Below are 18,264 nucleotides of genomic sequence, written 5' to 3'. Positions count from 1 at the left end.
GTAAGGGATTCAACATCCGTTTCCCACCTCTGCCCCCTCCGCTTCCACCTCTGCCCCCTTGGGCAGGACCAATAATAGAAAGTTCTTCCACTGGTCACTCAAGAGCATTTATTGAGCAAGCAATGAGAAAGAATTAAACACACACCCCCTAACACACACACACACACACCCCCTAACACACACACACAAACGCCATCCCTGCCCTCAGGATTTTTCAATCTAGCTATGTAGGTCATCTACATCTCTGTCTTTTCCTTATCTGGCCTTTCACACCTGGATTTGCAGCATCTGAGGCCCATTGCCCTGAAAAGACCAGATCATAGTTATATAAAGAGAGTAGCATCTCTTAATGGATTTTAGGCAAACTTCTAAATCACCCATGAAAATAACAACCATCCCACTTGCTCCAAGGTGTCACTTCCTATCGGTGCAGCAGGAGCTCTTTATTGCCACACCTGCAGCTCTCTGCCTACAAGCTTTTCTTCTGGATGCAGGAACCCAATCATAGGACAAGCTGAAGTACAGAAGGGTTAATACCCCTAGAAGCAGTCCTCAACCAATGACTGATGGGGAGATGGTTGATTAAATAACCTATCTCCCTTGCTCTATCTCACTGGAGATAACTCCAGGCATGCTCTTTGCTCTGTCCCAGAGTTCCTCAGTGGGACCCAGCACCAGTTGCCCAACAGTGGTAACTAGGTTGGTAACACACCCTTTCACAGTTTCCTTCCCTGCCTTGTTCATTTCCCCGCTCCCCCTACCTGAGTTTCCTAAAATCACCTTCCACATAAACTACTACTTGACATCTGGTTCCTTGCCATAGGACTTGCTTCCAGAGGTGCCCAAGCCAAGATACTCAGTAACACCTGTCCTGAACAGGAGGACCTCCTGGCATGATCATCTTTCTTGAGACTGTGATTTTGAACTAATACTCATCCATAGCCTAGGCAGTTCATCAGCTGAGACAACTTCATTTCACCCTGAGGTTTTCTCCCTTTGGAAACTCTAGCTCTAAGCTCTTTAAGCCAGCCTCTAAATTTATCCACACAAGCTGGGGAGCCAGCTGGGAGATATTTTCCCATAGTTCTGTAAACACTTTGGGTTGCCAAGAACTCCTAACTTGCAGTCTTCATTTCTGCTTAGGGACTTGAGTCCTTGGCAAACATAAGGCAGGTACTTGTTGCACAGACCTGTTGTTAGACCTCCAAGTTAGCCTCTTAGGTGCTGTGTAAACAATCACCATCATCTTCAACATTTGCAGTCAAGGACCTGGTCTCTCTTAATTGTGTCTGTTAGAGTTCTCCCAGGACTTACCACCTCCCTATAAGAACCACAAATTGTTCCTCTGCAACGCCCTAAAATTGCTAACAACAAAGTAATTCTACCTTATCTTACTGAGCACTACTGTCCTTTCTGTAGGAAGTCACAAATATAGAAAAATCCATTGGTTTTCCTAAATGGATCCCAGGAAGAATATTACCATAATTTATTTTCTTTCAACGTTTTAGGATATTTTCACCATTGCTGTTGCAAGTTTATTTATTCCCCCAGTCAGGGAAAGCCATGTGGCAAATAAATGTACCTGGCAACTTGGAGGGAGAAAGGTATTGTCACATTTTTATTCTAATTGCCCAGAAGAAGGTCGAACAGCTTGAAACAAGCTTTAAAACATGCTCTTTTTTCCCCAGCACTTAGTGCAGAATTTAAATTGCAGACTACGAATACAAATACACAATTAGATGTAGACTTAACACTCAACTACTCAGAAAATCCATGCAAGATCTGCCTTCCACAAGGAAATATAATATGGGAACAAAGGGGGAACCCAAGACTTTCTGAAATTTTGACTAATATCTGACAAGGAGCTGGAGAAATAAGCAGGAGGTCATAGTTCAGAACACAGTTGTGTGAAAAAATCAAAATATTATATCAGATGTTATGTGTAACTAAAGGAGTGGCAGGCAGAGGGTAGGTGACCTTGTAAATCAAGAATACGTTGTGCTCCAAATCCCACGAACAGAGAGAGCTGTGCCTAGGGAAAACCAAGTGAGGTGCCTAGGGTGCAAAAAGTGCCAACCCTGTACTTGCTCAACCCTGAGACTGAATGCCTCCTTTAAATTTGCACATCACTTGCCTCACTCTAGTCCCAACCCTGCTCACATATCAAAAGTGCCTCAATTAAAGTGAAAGGAGAAAAGAACAACAGAGATATCATAGTAAAACGATGATCAAACCAGAAAAAGAGCAGTTTCCCAGGCTCGTTTGGCCCTGGTGGTGGCATGGAGAGAATACCCTGATATTCAGTAGAGTTTGGATTGCCAAACTCATCTTTGCAGTGGACTGAGGAATTATTTTTAGCATAAAACTGTAAGAAATTTGATTTCTGCAGACAAAAGTAATTCATTGAATATATAAAGATTAATACACTCAATGGAAATTATCACACAAAGATATCATTTTGAATCATTGGGAATAAAAAAAATTTATGAGAAATTGCTAAATGCAGTGTGGGATCTAGGATTGGCTCCTGGAACAGAAAAAAAAAATAGTAGAAGAACTGATAAAATCCAAATAAAGTATGTAGTATAGGTAATAGCAATTTACCAATGTTAACTTCCTAGTTGGACAAATGTACCATGGTTATGTAAAATGTTAACATTAGGGGAAGGTGGGTGAAGAGTATATGGGAACATTCTGTACTACTTTTGGAATTTTTCTGTAAATCTAAAATTATTCCAGAATAAAGAGGGTTTTTTTTAAGTGAATCTCTGGTAAATAGAGATCACTGATAAGAAAAATGTCTAAACCATGAAGATGTGTCCAAAAGAAATGGATGTCACTTAAACACACAGTTCTACACTCTACCAATACAAGAAAGTACAAGAAATGCAATTTGTAGAAGATATAAAAAGTAATAGGTGAACCTATCTAGTGATATAAGGCTAAACCAGGCTTACATGGGAAATATCTCACTTCCTACCTCAAAAATAGGGAAAGAAGTTCTGACAATGACTGGGAAAAGATGGGGCTTTTCCTCTTAAATGAAGAAAAATAAAAATTATCAGGGATTCAGTTTTCAGAGCAATGCTAACCTGAGCAGAAGAGAGTCAGCACAAACTAGGAGAGAGAATAAAATGGTTTAAAAGTATTTTGAAAAGCCGGCTTTAGGTAAAGCAGCAGGGCCTGATGACATACTTCGAAGAGTACTTAAGGAATTGGCAGGTGTTATTACATAGCTGCTAGCGATTATTTTTGAGAACTCAAGGGGATAAAGAAAGTCCCTGTAGACTGAAAAAGGGTAAATGCAGTGCTCATCTTTTTAAAAAGGGAAAAAGGACAATCCCGGTAATTATAGACCTGTCAGCTTAACTTCAGTATCAGAGAAAATATAGAACTTAACATCAATCAATTAGCATCAACTTGAAAAGCACAAAGTATTGGGTGGAAACCAACATGACTTTTCAAAAGGCGAATCATGCCAGGCCAATTAATTTCCTTCTGTGGTCAAGTGGCCACATAGGCAAGGAGGGAGCAGTAGCTATAATCTCTTTGACCATAAGTAGGGCTGAAAAGTAGTCTAAATGTGGCAGCAGGTTCCTACAGGTGGCCAAGTCCTCTATCTTTTAAGACAACTGAGGCCTGGACAGAAAACTATCTGAGAAACACTGGTAGACCAGATGGCCTCCGGAATCATGTCCAACCCTGGATGGTCATTTTAAGAACTAATCTTACTTCCATGAGACTATTTCCAACTTGCTCATTTTCTCCAGATCTCAGTTTAAAGGTCAAAGCAGAATCTAGTAAAATATCTATGTCTTCACTATAAAGAAAACTTTTTTAAAAAAGAAGACAAAGAAGCAGTAGAAAATGCATTGATGCCTTTGTGACACTGCTTTTTGGTACAAATGTAAGTGAAATTCAGGCTTAATCCATAGTATGTCATTTTCTATTCATGTAGAATTAAGAAAAATAATCTTTTGAATACTTAAGGATAAGTAAGTAGAAATTTAATAGGTCTCAGATAAGCCTAGGCATTTCTCCAAGTCTTTGAAATTTGATTCCTAAGCCCATAGGTATCTATAGTATGCAAATGTTTAATTCTCATCCAAGAAAACTCTAGTTTCTCTGCAGGTATGAGCAGTTCTTGGATCTTTATAACCAGGCAAATTAGATCAGGTGCTACCTTTGCCCTGTACTGAAAGATTTTAGTGAACTCTCATCATCTGGTTGGTCTCTTATATTACCTCAAACCAAAATTAAACCCAGAAGTTTTAACATGTCCTCTGAGGAAGAGATGATTAACAGTTTGCCAGTATCACTGCCAGGTTACTAAGCTTTATACTAGGAAAAGACATTCTTTACCCACAGGAGGCTTTAAAGTCAAAGAACAATTATGAACACACCAAAGTATAGATGATGTACTTGAAGGGGAAGCCCTAAGGGAAGAGTTTGGCTTCTTTAAAAGAAGAGCATTTCTCTCATTCTTTTGGGTAATGAAGAGACAGTGGGGACATGGAAATAAGGGGAAGCAGAGGAAGAATATAATGAGGAGACTAGTCAGTTTTCAACTGGGTCATACACATCCAGCAGTGGAGAGGCAGGTCCAAATCAATACTTGCACACAAGCACTAGAAGGACCAGGAGTCCTGTTTCTTAATTTTCAGAGATCAAGTCACTTTCAACAAAGCCAAGAGAAACAGGATTGGAGCAAAATTTGGTAAGGATTTTATTGGGTATTAGCTTTACTAAAATAAGCCCTTCTGCAATAACCATACCCCAGATGTTCACTCCTTTGCTTTAGTTCTACCCACATTAAGTATTTATTCGTGACCATGTCTTTTTCCAGTTAGCTCCCCACCCCACAGTTTACCTGTATAGACAGAGGACTTGGGCTCTTGAGAACCTCCCCCATATATGTTTGTGTGCATGCACACCTGAGCACACACACACACACACACACACACCACTCCCAAGTCCCTTCTCTCTAAACCTCATTCACAGATGAGTTGTAAGAATAGCACAATTCTTATCTTGAAAAGAATGAAAGCACTTAATTAAAAACATTTATTATAAATGTTGGCAATTGTAGCTACACAGATTAAATACAAAATTCAGCTTTGTTTGGCCTAGGAAAGAATTCTCTCAGGCCAAGGGTTCAGCTTGTCTTTGCCTGGGATTTTTTTTGCCTGGTGATCACTGTGGTGCATTTTCTGTCTTCTCTTTCAGATTGAACTGACACAGTCAGCTGTTGTCTTTCTGGTTCTGAACTGGGCTAAGCCTCCCTGATCTTATCTGTGCTGCCTCCACCCACTCTCACTATAGAAGATTTTCTCTCTTTTGGGTCCCAGCTCTTACTGAATTAATCTCTTTAACACTCCATCTCTCCAGTTACTCAGAGCAAAACCATGGAGTTATCCTGCCTTGGATGACCATTATCTCCCACCATCCCACATCTAATGCAGAAGCAAATCCTGTGGACTCTACTTTCAAGTATACATCTAAAATCCAGCCATTTCTCCCAACTCCTACCTTGGTCCATGCCGCCGTCACTTCTCCCCTGGATTCTTGCAGTAGCCCCCTCGCTGGTCTCCCTGCTTCTATCTTTGGCTCCCTACAGTTCGTTTTCAATCTAACAGCCAGTGTGTCCTTTGTGACATCTACAGGAGATCACATCACTTCTCTGCTCAGTACACTCCAATGGCCTTTCACCTCCCTAAAAGGAAAAGTTAAAATTTTCAGAAAGGCCTACACGGTCCTAGAGGACCTCACCTCCCTTTCCTCTCTCACCTCATCTGGTACCATTCTCCCCCTTCCTGTCTCTGCTCCAGCCAGAACAAAGTGGCTCCTCAAACACCACCAGGCACCTCCCACCTCCAGGCCTTAGCGCCAGCTGTTACCTCTCACTGGAGTGTTCCTGTTGTAGATTCCCACCAGGTTCCTTCCCTGCCTCCTCCAAGTCTAGACTCAGATGTCACCTTCTCAAAGCAATCTTCCATGAGAACAAAATTAATTCAAAATTACAACTTCCTCCATCCTGGCATTCCTCATCTCCCTCCCCTGCTTTACTCTCCTCCACAGCACTTTTTCCTCTTAATAAACTACGTAATTTACTTCTGTAATTTGCTACCTCTCTCTCTCCCTCTCATTCCCTCGCTCTGTCTCTCTCTCCCTCCACACATTCCCCCCAGTAGATGCAAAATTCTTGAAGGCAGAGATTCTGTTTTATATACTTCTGTATCCCCATTGCCTAGTAGAGTGCTTGGCACATAGCTGGTATTCCCTTAATATTTGCTAAACAAATTAACTAAATGAAAATATATTCACACAATAGCTACCATGTTAGTGTTCATAGCAGCATTACTCATAATAGAAACCAAAGCAATCCAGCTATCTATTAACTGGTGAACAGATAAACAAAATATGGTATATTCATACTATTCAGCAGTAAAAATCAGTATTCAGAACAGAATCCTGAATCTTGCTACAGCCTGGATGAACCTCAAAAACATTATACTAAGTGAAAGAAGCCAGACACAAAATATGACATATTATTACAATTCCACTTACATGAAATGTCTGGAAAGGGCAAATCTATAGAGGCAGAAAGCAGATTAGTGGTTGCCTGGAGCTGGGGTAGAAATGGGAGTGACAAATGGGCATGAGGGAATTTTCAAGGTGATGGAAACATTCCAAAACTGGATTGCAATAATGGTTGCCCAGCTCTATAAATTTGCTACAAATCATTGAGTTGTACACTTACAATAGTGAATTTTATGATATATAGAGAATACTTCAATGAAACGATAAAAAAGTTTATTTTAAAAAAGTTTGAAATTACTCTGTTAATGAGGCCAAGGCCACAAGCTCAAATTCTTGGGAGCCAATGAGATTGCTTATTCTCTATTTTGTTTCTTTCTTTCCTTCAATACCTAGCTGTGTATGAATCTATAATCTAGGCCCTATAGGAGTAGACATAACCCCTGCCCTTTGGGAATTTACAATCTAATTAAAAGATAAGATGGACAGAGATCTTTACAATGCAAGGCAGAATATGAAATGCCACATTAAGGACATGGCAGAAAAGTGTTAAGTAGGAAGACAGTAAGCAGAGAAGGGAGCTAAGGAGTGCCTACAGGCCACCCTCTTCATCCACCTCTCTTCCACATGTCACCGTGTTACTGAAAGTGGGATCTGACTGCTCGCTACTCTAAAGCCAATACTCGAGAGGCAAGGTTGGTAAAAGGAAAGTTTGCTTTATTTCAGAGGCTGGCAACTGGGGAGGAGGGCAGACTCACATCCAAAGGCTGACTCCCCCCACTGACAATCAGTGGGCAAGAGCTTTTAAAGCGGAGTTTCAGGGGTGTGTATGTGGAGGGAGGGGGTTACATGCAGAAACAGCACAGTCAGCCCTGACAGTCATCTTGAAATTGGTCATCGGTGGGTCTGATCAGCGTCATCTTGATTGTTTTAAGTGCAGTTAATCTTCAGTTCCAGGGTGGGTGTGTTCCCATTTCTTTGAGGCCATTTCTCAGAATTGTGGCAGCTTATGTCATGGCTACAGTCTGGTCATCATGTAATTAACTTCTTTCACCTGGGGGTTTCAGTATCTACCAGACAGCTCAAGGGATATGGCTCAGAATATTATCTATAGCCCTTGAGGAGGAACTAAAGGTCCTTGACTTTGTTTAATGACTGAACTATTATTATTTGGTCTTGTTTGACTGCTTTACTTTGCTTCTGCATTTTCTCACTTCTCTGATTAAACTTATTCTTTGGCTAAAGTTTTTCTACAGACAAAAGGCAGGCAGAGGACATGGAGAGGAGGACCATAGGGTCCTGCTCCATTTCAACCAGGAATATTGGGCAAGAAAATATAGAAGCATCAGTGCAAAGATCTCAATTGTACTAGAATAAACAACTCAGGGATGTGTCCTATTAGCAGAATACCTGATACAATGTAGGTGTTCAACATGTGCTTATTGAATGAATGAATGAAAATGTAGGTGGGGTGTAGCAGCATTTCGGTTGATTGTAGACTGGTAGGGAGAGATCTCACACACACACATACACACACACACTCTCAGCATCTGCAAGGTCACATCTGCCTTCAGAAGGAGACAGAGTCAGTGCCCAGATGTGCCTGAACAATATCTCTGCCTCCCGTTTCCCAGCATTCCAGAAAGCTATTTCCCCAAGAGTTTGTCCTTTTATCTGGGCATTTTTAATAATCAAGTTTAGTCCAAGAACCATAACCAGAAATTCATTCCCTTCCAGGTCAATTGTGTTATCTTTTCTTTTTTTTTTCACACACACACACTGTATTTTATTTTTACAAGAGATAAATAGACTGACATCAAGCATTGTACATGGATGACCACAACAAAAGCAACAATGATTGCATCAATTGTGTTATCTTTATACGTGAAGACAAAACATAAGCATATTATCAAGTGTATCTTTATACTACTCTCTAGGTCCTTTATGTGAATGTTTTTTCTTCTGACCTACATAATAGGAATGGTAGATCTAAATAGTAGGAAGGAACTATGGTTTTTTCCTTCTTTTAAATCCTTCCTATAGAGTGAAAGTGCAAAATGATGTTTAATTGTGAATAGAGTGAAATGTTTAATAAGTGCTCTGGAGTTGAAAAGATAAATGGATGGATAGATGGATGTGAGTGGTTGAACAAATGAAAAAAATCAAAGAATGAATGCCTATTTGGTGACAATCTAAAGCCTTTCTGTATATTCAATCTCAATTGCAGAATAAGAAGCAAGTATCAGCATTTGAGGAGTCACACATGGAGTCTGAGCCCAATAAACAGTGTCATCTGAGACAACTCCAGCAACTCAAGAAAAAGTTGCTGGCCCTTCAGCAAGAACTGGAGTTTCGCACCGAGGAGCTGCAGACTTCTTACTGTTCGCTCCTGCAGTATCAGTCCATCCTGGAGAAGGAGACTTCCCACCTGGTTATTCTCCACCATCACTGCAAGATGAAAGAAGATGAGGTATAGATAAAGTAACTATGGAAATGTCCCATATGCCCATGTACCTACAGAAATCAGGCCAAAGCTACTAGAAAGCAAGCATTGGACTTAGAGAAGAGCCTCACAACATCTTGAGCAGGTTTTATCAACTTTCCCTCTTTAATTCTTGATTTTTTTTGAAGCTGAACAGAGGGAACTAAACAGAATGGCATAATTGGGTGAAAGCTGCAGTATTAATGCACATGGGGTATGTGGTATGTGTGTACGTGTGTGGGAGGTGTGTGTGTGCATGCACATATATGTGTATGGTGTGCATGTAGGTTTATCATCTCCATTCTATTACCATGGCAATTTAAATGCAAAAGACTCTGGGTCTCTGAGGGTTATGAAGGAGGTATAAGGTCCATTAAATCAATCATTTTTAGAAAAATCAGGTTTTGGTCATATATAAATTCCTGGCACTTGCACAGTTGATAAGATAACTAGACACTGAGTCTGAGTCAATCACTGGCAGTACCAGATCAGTCATTTTTTTCAGACTGGAGTTTCAGATCACGTAGACTTAGCATAAGTACATTCTGGACATTCATTTCTATTCATGTCCGAGGATAGTATTTTTTTTTAAACCAGAGAGTATCATCCTTGTAGAATCCGAAGTAAATTCCAAAGACCAAAGCCATAGAACTAAAATCAGTTGGGAAGTGATAGCACTTGCAGTAGTAAAACCATAGGTTCAAAGGAATGGGACAGGGACTTTCCTGGTGGCGCAGTGGTTAAGAATCTGCCTGCCAGTGCAGGGGACACAGGTTCGAGCTCTGGTCCGGGAAGATCCCACATGCCATGGAGCAACTAAGCCCGTGCACCACAACTACTGAGTCTGCTCTCTAGAGCCCGCGAGCCATAACTACTGAGCCTGCATGCCACAACTACTGAAGCCCACACGCCTAGAGCCTGTGCTTCGCCAACAAGAGAAGCCACCGCAATGAGAAGCCCTCACACCGCAACGAAGAGCAGCCCCTGCTCGCCACAACTAGAGAAAGCCCGTGCGCAGCAACGAAGACCCAACGCAGCCAAAAATAAATAAATAAATAAATACATTTATTTAAAAAAAAAAAAAGGGAATGGGACAGGCAGCTTCCTCTGGCATTTTCTTCCTCTGTCTTTAAAGATAAAATTCCAAGGGCTGGGCTTCCCTGGTGGCGCAGTTGTTGAGAATCTGCCTGCCAATGCAGGGGACACGGGTTCGAGCCCTGGTCTGGGAAGATCCCACATGCCGCGGAGCAACTGGGCCTGTGAGCCACAACTACTGAGCCTGCGCGTCTGGAGCCTGTGCTCCACAGCAAGAGAGGCCGCGATAGTGAGAGGCCCGCGCACCGCGATGAAGAGTGGCCCCCGCTCGCCGCAACTAGAGAAAGCCCTCGCACAGAAACGAAGACCCAACACAGCTAAAAATTAATTAATTAATTGATTGATTGATTTTAAAAAAAAAATTCCAAGATCTATCTTGAATGGTGCTGTTTTAAGAACTAACTCCAGGGGTTTTATGAAGGGCCTTAAAGAACATGGAATTTTTTTTAAAGGAAATATTATGGCCAATAAGAATTTGCTGAAAAGGACTGGGAGGGAAAGGAACAAAGAAAGGTTATCCTACATAATATAATCTGGGACGAAGCCTGTGAGCATAAACCATGGTTTAATAAAGCTAATGCAGGGCTGTGTTAAAACTGTCTGGTTCATCTTAACTTAAACAAGAGTCCAGCCTAGATAAAGTGACCCTGAATTAGTTGGGATTCTATTTGGCTGCATATAACAGAAAACCCCATAGTAATAGTGTCTTAAATAAGATAGTTTATTTCTATGACATATAAAAGAAGGTCAGAGAGAGGTAGTCTAGGACTGTTATGGTAACTACATGTGTCATCAGGTACATAGGGTTCCGTCTTTCAGCACCACCATCATCAGCCCAAGGCTTCCATTTTCTAGGTCGCCTAAGACAGCTGCTGGAGCTCCAACCATCACATCTTCATTCCAAATAATCATGTGGGAGATGGGGTGGGGAGAGAAAGGCACACTCCTCCCTTTTAAGGACACTTTCCAGAAGCCGCACACAACACTTTCACTTATATACCATTGGCGAGAATTAGTCACATGGCTACAGCTAGTTCTTAGGAAGGCAAGGAAATGCAGTGTTTTAGTGAGGCTCACTATTGTCCCAAATAAAGTCAAGGTGTGGGATTCGGCAAGCAGCAGTCACTGAGACAGAGCCCAAAATGGGAAAAATTACTTTAGGCATTCTGCCAAGTTCCCCCAATATTTTGTTCACAGAAGTATCAAACTTCTGTCTAATGTCGGGTTTCCTAACAACAGATCTTAAGACAAGGAGATGAATATAAATACTAGTTAATTCAGGAGGTGATCCCAGGAAGCATGGTGGGAGAATAGGGAAGTGAGTCAAACAAAGGCGGAAAGCCCATAAAGAAAATCACTATTAAGAAGATCACCGCTATGGGAAACTGGGGTTCAATCCCTCTGGAGAACTCTGGGAGATAATGTAGAACACACCTCAGACTGATCCCAGCCAACCACCCCAGTCATTGGTTGAGGGTTGCACCTGAGGGTATTAAACTCCCCAGTACTTGTCACTTGCCTTGTCTTGCTCCTCTGCGTGAGTGGACTCCTGGGGCCAGAGCAACCCTCAGGCAAAGAGTTGAAGATGCTTGTGGTTGGAATGGGGTTAGCATGCAAAGGGATGGTGAGTGTCAAGGGGATATGAGCTTCCACTATAAACGTTTGAATATAAAATATTCCTTTCCTCTTTTCCTTACCAAATAAACACCTCAAACTAAATGACCTTTTCCCAAGACGAATCTCAAATGAGAGGCAGCAAATATATTAGCTTAGACCAATAAAATGTGTTCTGTCTGAATTCTACTGAACTATTTGAACCCAAATGAAGCCTTCCTGATGACCCTCCTGCTCTTAACTTTTTCAACACATATAATTCAAGCTATATAATTTAGCTCACTCAACAGTTGTTTGCTAATTTTAAATCGTCTCTCTCCCCGATTTGTAAGAGTTTGTAAATTCTTTGAGGGAGGAGCCTATGTTATATAGGTATACATACCCCTAAGCACCCAAAACAGTGCTCGTGAGCATTCAATAAATATCTGTCAGTTGGCTGACTAATAAATTGATTAGGAAGAAAAAGAACCTAAATAAGGATGCTGCAAATCCCAGAGGAACTTCGGGTCACGTTCCCCCACTATCTCTAGGGAACTTTGCTGACATGGGCCTGTGTGCACGAGGGGCTCCACATTTTCTAAATTAGACCTCTAGAGAATACATAGGAAAGAAAGAATACTGGCATTTTAAGCCCTTAAAAAATGGAGCTATGCATTCATTCTTATTAATCAACTAACAAGTCTTTATTGAATTAACTACATACCAGACAGAATGGGAAATAGAAATGGTCCCTGCCTTTAAGAAGCTTACCATCTAACCAGGACAAACTTTTTAAAAAAAATTTCTAATCATTAACATTCTGATTTTATGTATTGTAGTTTTTAGATCTGAGCTGGGCCTATTCTTTGCATCTGGGTTTCAAGTTAAGATATGAGACTCCTCTGCATGTGGTCTTATAACAATATCCTTTCCTCATTAGATGCTTCCATGGGTTCAGTGTTGTTGTTTTTTCCTACACCAACAGGTGATTCTCTATGAGGAGGAAATGGGAAATCATAATGAGAACACAGGGGAGAAGCTCCATTTGGCCCAGGAGCAACTCGCCTTGGCCGGGGACAAAATCCTCTCCCTAGAAAGGAGCTTAAACCTCTACAGGGATAAATACCAGACTTCCCTGAGCAACATCGAGTTACTGGAATGCCAAGTGAAGATGTTGGAGGGGGAGCTCAGCAGGATCGTCGGTCAGGTAGGACTTAAACCAAACCACTCAGACCAGGAGCTCCCAGGTGGTCCCTGTAACAGTCCCAGCCTCTCTGCCAGAAACCCAAACCTTCAACCAGTTGTCATTCCTTCCCTTGAATTTTGTAGCCCTCAGCTTTGAACTTCCAGCCTTCACATCTCCTGTAAGATTGCTCCTTAGGAATTTTAAGGCTCCTTAATTAATATAAGGAGCCACCACTTCAAATAAGGCAGAAAGTGAATTACCAAATGAGCTCTCAAATCTTCCATGTTGCCATGGGGGTCCGGCAGGGGGCTATTCCAGGCCACAGGACTCATGGAAACCATAGCTTCAGGATCAAATAGGAGGAGAAAGCCACAAAACATAGCAAAGAAGTGACTGAACTTGTTTCTTTTTTCTTTCAATTGCTTTTTAAAATTACACAAGTAATACAACAGTATAGGCTCTCTAGACAGAATTATGGAGATTAAATGTAAAAGTCCACCTTCAGCCTTCTCCACCCCACTCTTCTCCCCCTAAGCAATCACTCGAAATGTTCTGGCAATCTTCCCCATCCTATTGCTATGTAAGAAGTTAGAGTTTTCTTTTTACATAAATGAGTCATTTTATAAATATGGTTCTACACTTTGCTTTTTAAATGTATATCTTGATGATTTCTTCTAGTTACTACCTTGTATTCTGTAGTATGACTGTACCCTGTACCATCTACTGACCTGTTTGTCTACTACAAACAAGCTGTAATGAACATCCTTATCTCTATGGGGTTAATTCCTGAAGTGGGGTTTTGCTGGGTCAAAGGAAATGCTTATTTTTAATGTTTAAAGATACTTCTAAATTGAACACCAAAAAGGTTCTACCAGTTTACACTTTTACCAACACTAATTTCCCTACACTCACAGGGTATGTTTTCAGTCTTTTTAAGTTGTGCTAAACTGATGGATGGGGAAAAAAATAGATTTTCTCATTTTCTCAATTTTTATTTCCTTTAGTTCTAATAGTTGTGGGTTGGGCTCCCCAAGAAGCAGACTCTGAGACAGACTGGTATGCAGGACGTTTTTAGAGAAAGCTCTTGGCATCAACACCTGTGAAGGGGAAGGAAGCAGGGTTGGGCAGATGGAGAAGCTGGGCTCTGATGGTCCCAGCAAAGGCCTCAGCCGACCTCATGGGGAGCTCTGGGGCTGGAAGGACCTTTAGAGCAATTCTAAATTGGGGAGAAGGGAGCTGGCCTTTATAGCTCCGTGTTGATCAGTGATTGGATGTGAGCTGTCTTCCTAGGGAGAGACATGACCTTGGGCAAAAGTTCTCTTCAGCCCAGGCAATCCCCAAAAGGGCTGACAGCTGAGGCTATCTTAGGGCATCACCCCCAGCAGCTGGAGGAGTAAGTCCTTCACTGCTGAAGGGAACCTGGGAGGCCCATCACAGCGCCCCCCTTGTGAATGAAGTAGCGAGCCTGTTCATAGTGTATCGGTCCTGTGGATTTCTGTTTCACGAATTGCTTTTAAATCCTTAACCAATGTTTTATTGGGTTGTTAGTCTTTTTTGTGTTGACTTATAGGAGGTTCTTAATATATTACAGGTAATAATGCTTCATTATATAAGTTATAAATATTTTCTCCCAGTTTGTAACTTTTCATTTTCTCTTATTAATGATATTTTTCAACATACAAAACTTTTTAATTTTTATGAAGTTAAATCTCTTAGCTCTTCTTTATAGATTCTAGGTTTTATGTCTTGTTTAGGAAGGCCTTCACTACCCCCAAAATTGCAAAAGTTTATCTTATATTGTCTTTTAGCACTTTTTTAAAATGTATGTATTTTATTTATTTATTTTTAGCTGCATTGGGTCTTCGTTGCTGCACACGGGCTTTTCTCTAGTTGCGGTGAGCGGGAGCTACTCTTCGTTGTGGTGCGCGTGCTTCTCATTGCGGTGGCTTCCCTTGTTGCGGAGCACGGGCTCTAGGTGCACGGGCCTCCGTAGTTGTGGCACGTGGGCTCTAGAGTGCAGGCTCAGTAGCTGTGGCACGTGGGCTTAGTTGCTCCACGGCATGTGGGATCTTCCTGGACCAGGGCTCAAACCCGTGTGCCCTGCGTTGGTAGGAGGATTCTTAACCACTGCTCCGCCAGGGAAGCCCTAGCACTTTTATAATTTTGTATTTTTATGTTTTTAGCTTTAGTCCACCTGGAATATACATATATATATAATGCACACACACATATATATATTTTATATATACATAATGAGAGTATCATCTTACTGTTTCTTAACTTTTTTATTGTTTTCCATTCCTTTTTCCACATAGACACTGAATTATTTATACACTCATGGGCAGCTTTCATGCTCAGTGAACATGAACTATTTCTAACTTTGCCTGAAAAAGCCCAGTTAGGGAGACAGTTTAATGGAGAAAGTATCTACCATCCAAACTAGGACTTTTTGCTCTTTTTTGCCTGTCTGCATCAGTTCACCCCATTATTAGTGCAGACCAGTGAACAGGTAGTAACCTTCATGCATGATTTCAGATGATCTAGAGAAAGACATTTTTTAAAAAAACGCACTTCTAGGAAAACAGCCATATTCATGTTGATGAGAGTATCAATTGGTATGTTTTATTTGAAGGACAATTGTGCAATATCAAAGTTTTAAATAGATCCAATTTAAATAGATTACTACTTCTACAAATTTAATCTACACATAAACCAGAATACGTACTCAAAGATTTATGTGCAAAAATAATTCATTTCAGCTTTGTTTTAGAAAAAACTTGGAAGCAACATATATTCCCATCAATAGAAGACTGGATAAACATATTTAAAAGCAATTTAAAAGAGCAAGATAAAAGCACATGTACTAACATGGATAAATTTCTAAGGCATCTTGTTGAGAAAAAAAATGTTTCAAAAAGACAAAATAATATATGTATTCTACAATATTCATTTATATGTATGTAAATGTATAGATAAAGTTCTAGAAGGATATGCACAAATTGTCATCTCTGGAGAATGCAGCAAGTATGGGATTAGAGGTGGTGGTCAAAGAGAAATTTAGACTTGCCTGTAATATTACAATGTTTTAGAAAGATTATATATATGTGTGTGTGTGTATTACTCGTGCAGTTTGAAATTAATTTTAAAAGAAGAGTAAGATAGATCCACAAATAGCAATATGGAAAATATCCTAAATAAATTGCCAAGTGAAAACACAATGTTTAGAATAGTATGCAGAAGACTTTCATTTGGTAGGGGAAGAGTAGGGGGTTATACACTTATACATATATGCATATATAAATATGCATAAATTATCCCCAGAAGGATATACAAAAAACTGGTAACACAGACCATCATGGAAAAGGGGACCTGTGTCATGGAGGGTCAAGACTGACTTTTCAGTGTATTCTCTTGTGAACTCTTTGAACTTTTTACCATGTGTGCACTTAATTTTTTTCTTTTTTTCTTTTTGCTCTGATTCACATATATGAATATAAACTTTTAGAATACAGGTCTAGAGATTTTCCATGCTCATGGCATTCTGAAATTGACTCGAAAATTATGAACAAAATCAACCTATTATTTTTAAATATCCCAGGAGCCCAAGAACAAGGGTGATCATTCAAAGGGGCATATATACACTTCTCCTTGCATGATTCAAGAGCATCAGGAGACCCTGAAACGACTATCTGAAGTCTGGCAGAAGGTCTCTGAACAGGATGATCTAATAAAGGAACTTCGAAATAAGCTAGCCTGCAGTAACGCTTTGGTAAGTGTCTCCTTCTAGAACATTTTCCCAAGAGACCGAAAATAAAGCCATGAGGAAAGAGAGGAGGGGAAAAGAGTCACCTAAAGTAATCTCTTTGCCAGTACTCCTCAAATGTCTTACATATTCATGTCCCTGCCTCTTGTTCATATTCTCCATGGTAGGCATCCCCCAACCCACACTAAGTTTGAGATTCTAAAGAGACTTAAAATCTCACACAACAACCAGGGTGTCCATCAGTAGGGAAATAGTTAAAGAGATTAAGAGAAATTATTAAAGAGCTATCCATATTATGGAATAATACACAGCCAAGGAAAAAGATTAAGCAGATCTGTAAGGGCTGCGTGGAAGATATTTGCGATACACTGTTGAGAAAATGTTGCAGAATCTTATGTATAGTTCAATCCCACTTTTGTTTTTTAAAGTCTTTGATCATAATACAGAAGTATATACTGTAAATTGCCAATAGTGCCCCCTACCCTTTAGTAGAAGTGAGAGAGGGGAGAATAAGTGGATAGGAGAGTCTCACTTCTTATTTTCAATGCTTGGGTTCTATTTGAATTACTTTTAACAAACAAGAACAAAAGTGTCATTTTTTTTTTTAATTTTAAAAAACATGTACACATTCACCCACTCCAAAAGAAACTTCCTTCTTTATTTCTTGAACTTTGAATCCTATCTTCTGAGAGGTTCAGTACATCTTTCCATCACAGCCTCCAAAGAACCTTCTTCTGCCTCATAAACTGGACTGCACAGAGGATCAAGAGGGAGTCCAAAATGTGGCCATTGATGGACTCGAGACAAATCACTGTCTATGCCTTAGTGAAACTTGATATAAGATTGAGAACATAATTCCTTCTCCTTAGTTTATATAATATGAATTATATAATGCTGCAACAAACTTGGGCTGAAAAAGGAACACCTTACAAAAATAGCACTAGTAATAAGCCAGTTGCGTTGATCATCCAGCATAATTGACTTGTGCTGGGTTGCAGGTTCTGGAGCGTGAAGAGGCTTTGATAAAATTACAAGCAGACTTTGCTTCCTATACAGCCACCCACCGACATCCCCCTAGCTCCTCAGAAGATTGTGAAGACATCAAAAAGGTGGGAGAACTTTTGCTTATGTGTGCCTGGTAGGATTGGGCTGAGTTGGGTTTGATTCTGGGTTCTCCTACTTTTTAAAATTTTTATAGTACATTTTATATTTTATTTTATATTTGTGTCATTTTGGTTAGCCCTGCCACAAGGATAGTGTATATAATGTATGCCAAGCCCCCAAGGAGTGTGTCTGGCATGATTAGATTTTGGAATTGAATTTTGGAATTGCACCTGTCTCTTAACTCACATCCAATGGTACATCTAAATAAGACAGAGGCTCCTTTTGGCTTGCTAGCTTCAAAAGAACCATACAGCCTTCTAGTTTCTGGCTGGAGTTGAAAAGAAACAAATTTAGGGATGATTATTAATTCAAATCCACTCCCTTTTAAAAAAACTCTTATGTTTTCAAAATTCAAAGCCATCTCAAAAGTTGATTCTAATAATGAATAAGCATTTAAACCATGTAAACAAATTGCAAGATTTGACCAACAAATATGACAGTGAA

The 18,264-nt window shown here is 40.2% G+C and overlaps 1 protein-coding gene across 1 annotated transcript in view; it reads left to right on the top strand.

Moving 5' to 3' along the window:
• PMFBP1 (polyamine modulated factor 1 binding protein 1) overlaps positions 1–18,264 on the top strand; it is a 71,024-nt gene that overhangs the window by 32,616 nt on the left and 20,144 nt on the right. Inside the window, 4 exon segments of the mRNA XM_082370021.1 lie at positions 8,765–9,007; positions 12,693–12,914; positions 16,492–16,662; positions 17,655–17,765. Coding sequence (XP_082226147.1) covers positions 8,765–9,007; positions 12,693–12,914; positions 16,492–16,662; positions 17,655–17,765 — 747 coding nt within the window.

Source organism: Balaenoptera borealis (assembly GCF_965194805.1).
Source record: "Balaenoptera borealis genome assembly, chromosome: 19".
NCBI classification, from domain to species: Eukaryota; Metazoa; Chordata; class Mammalia; order Artiodactyla; family Balaenopteridae; genus Balaenoptera; species Balaenoptera borealis.
The sequence above is the reverse complement of the archived record's forward strand: the minus strand, read 5'-3'. Positions and strand labels throughout refer to the sequence as shown.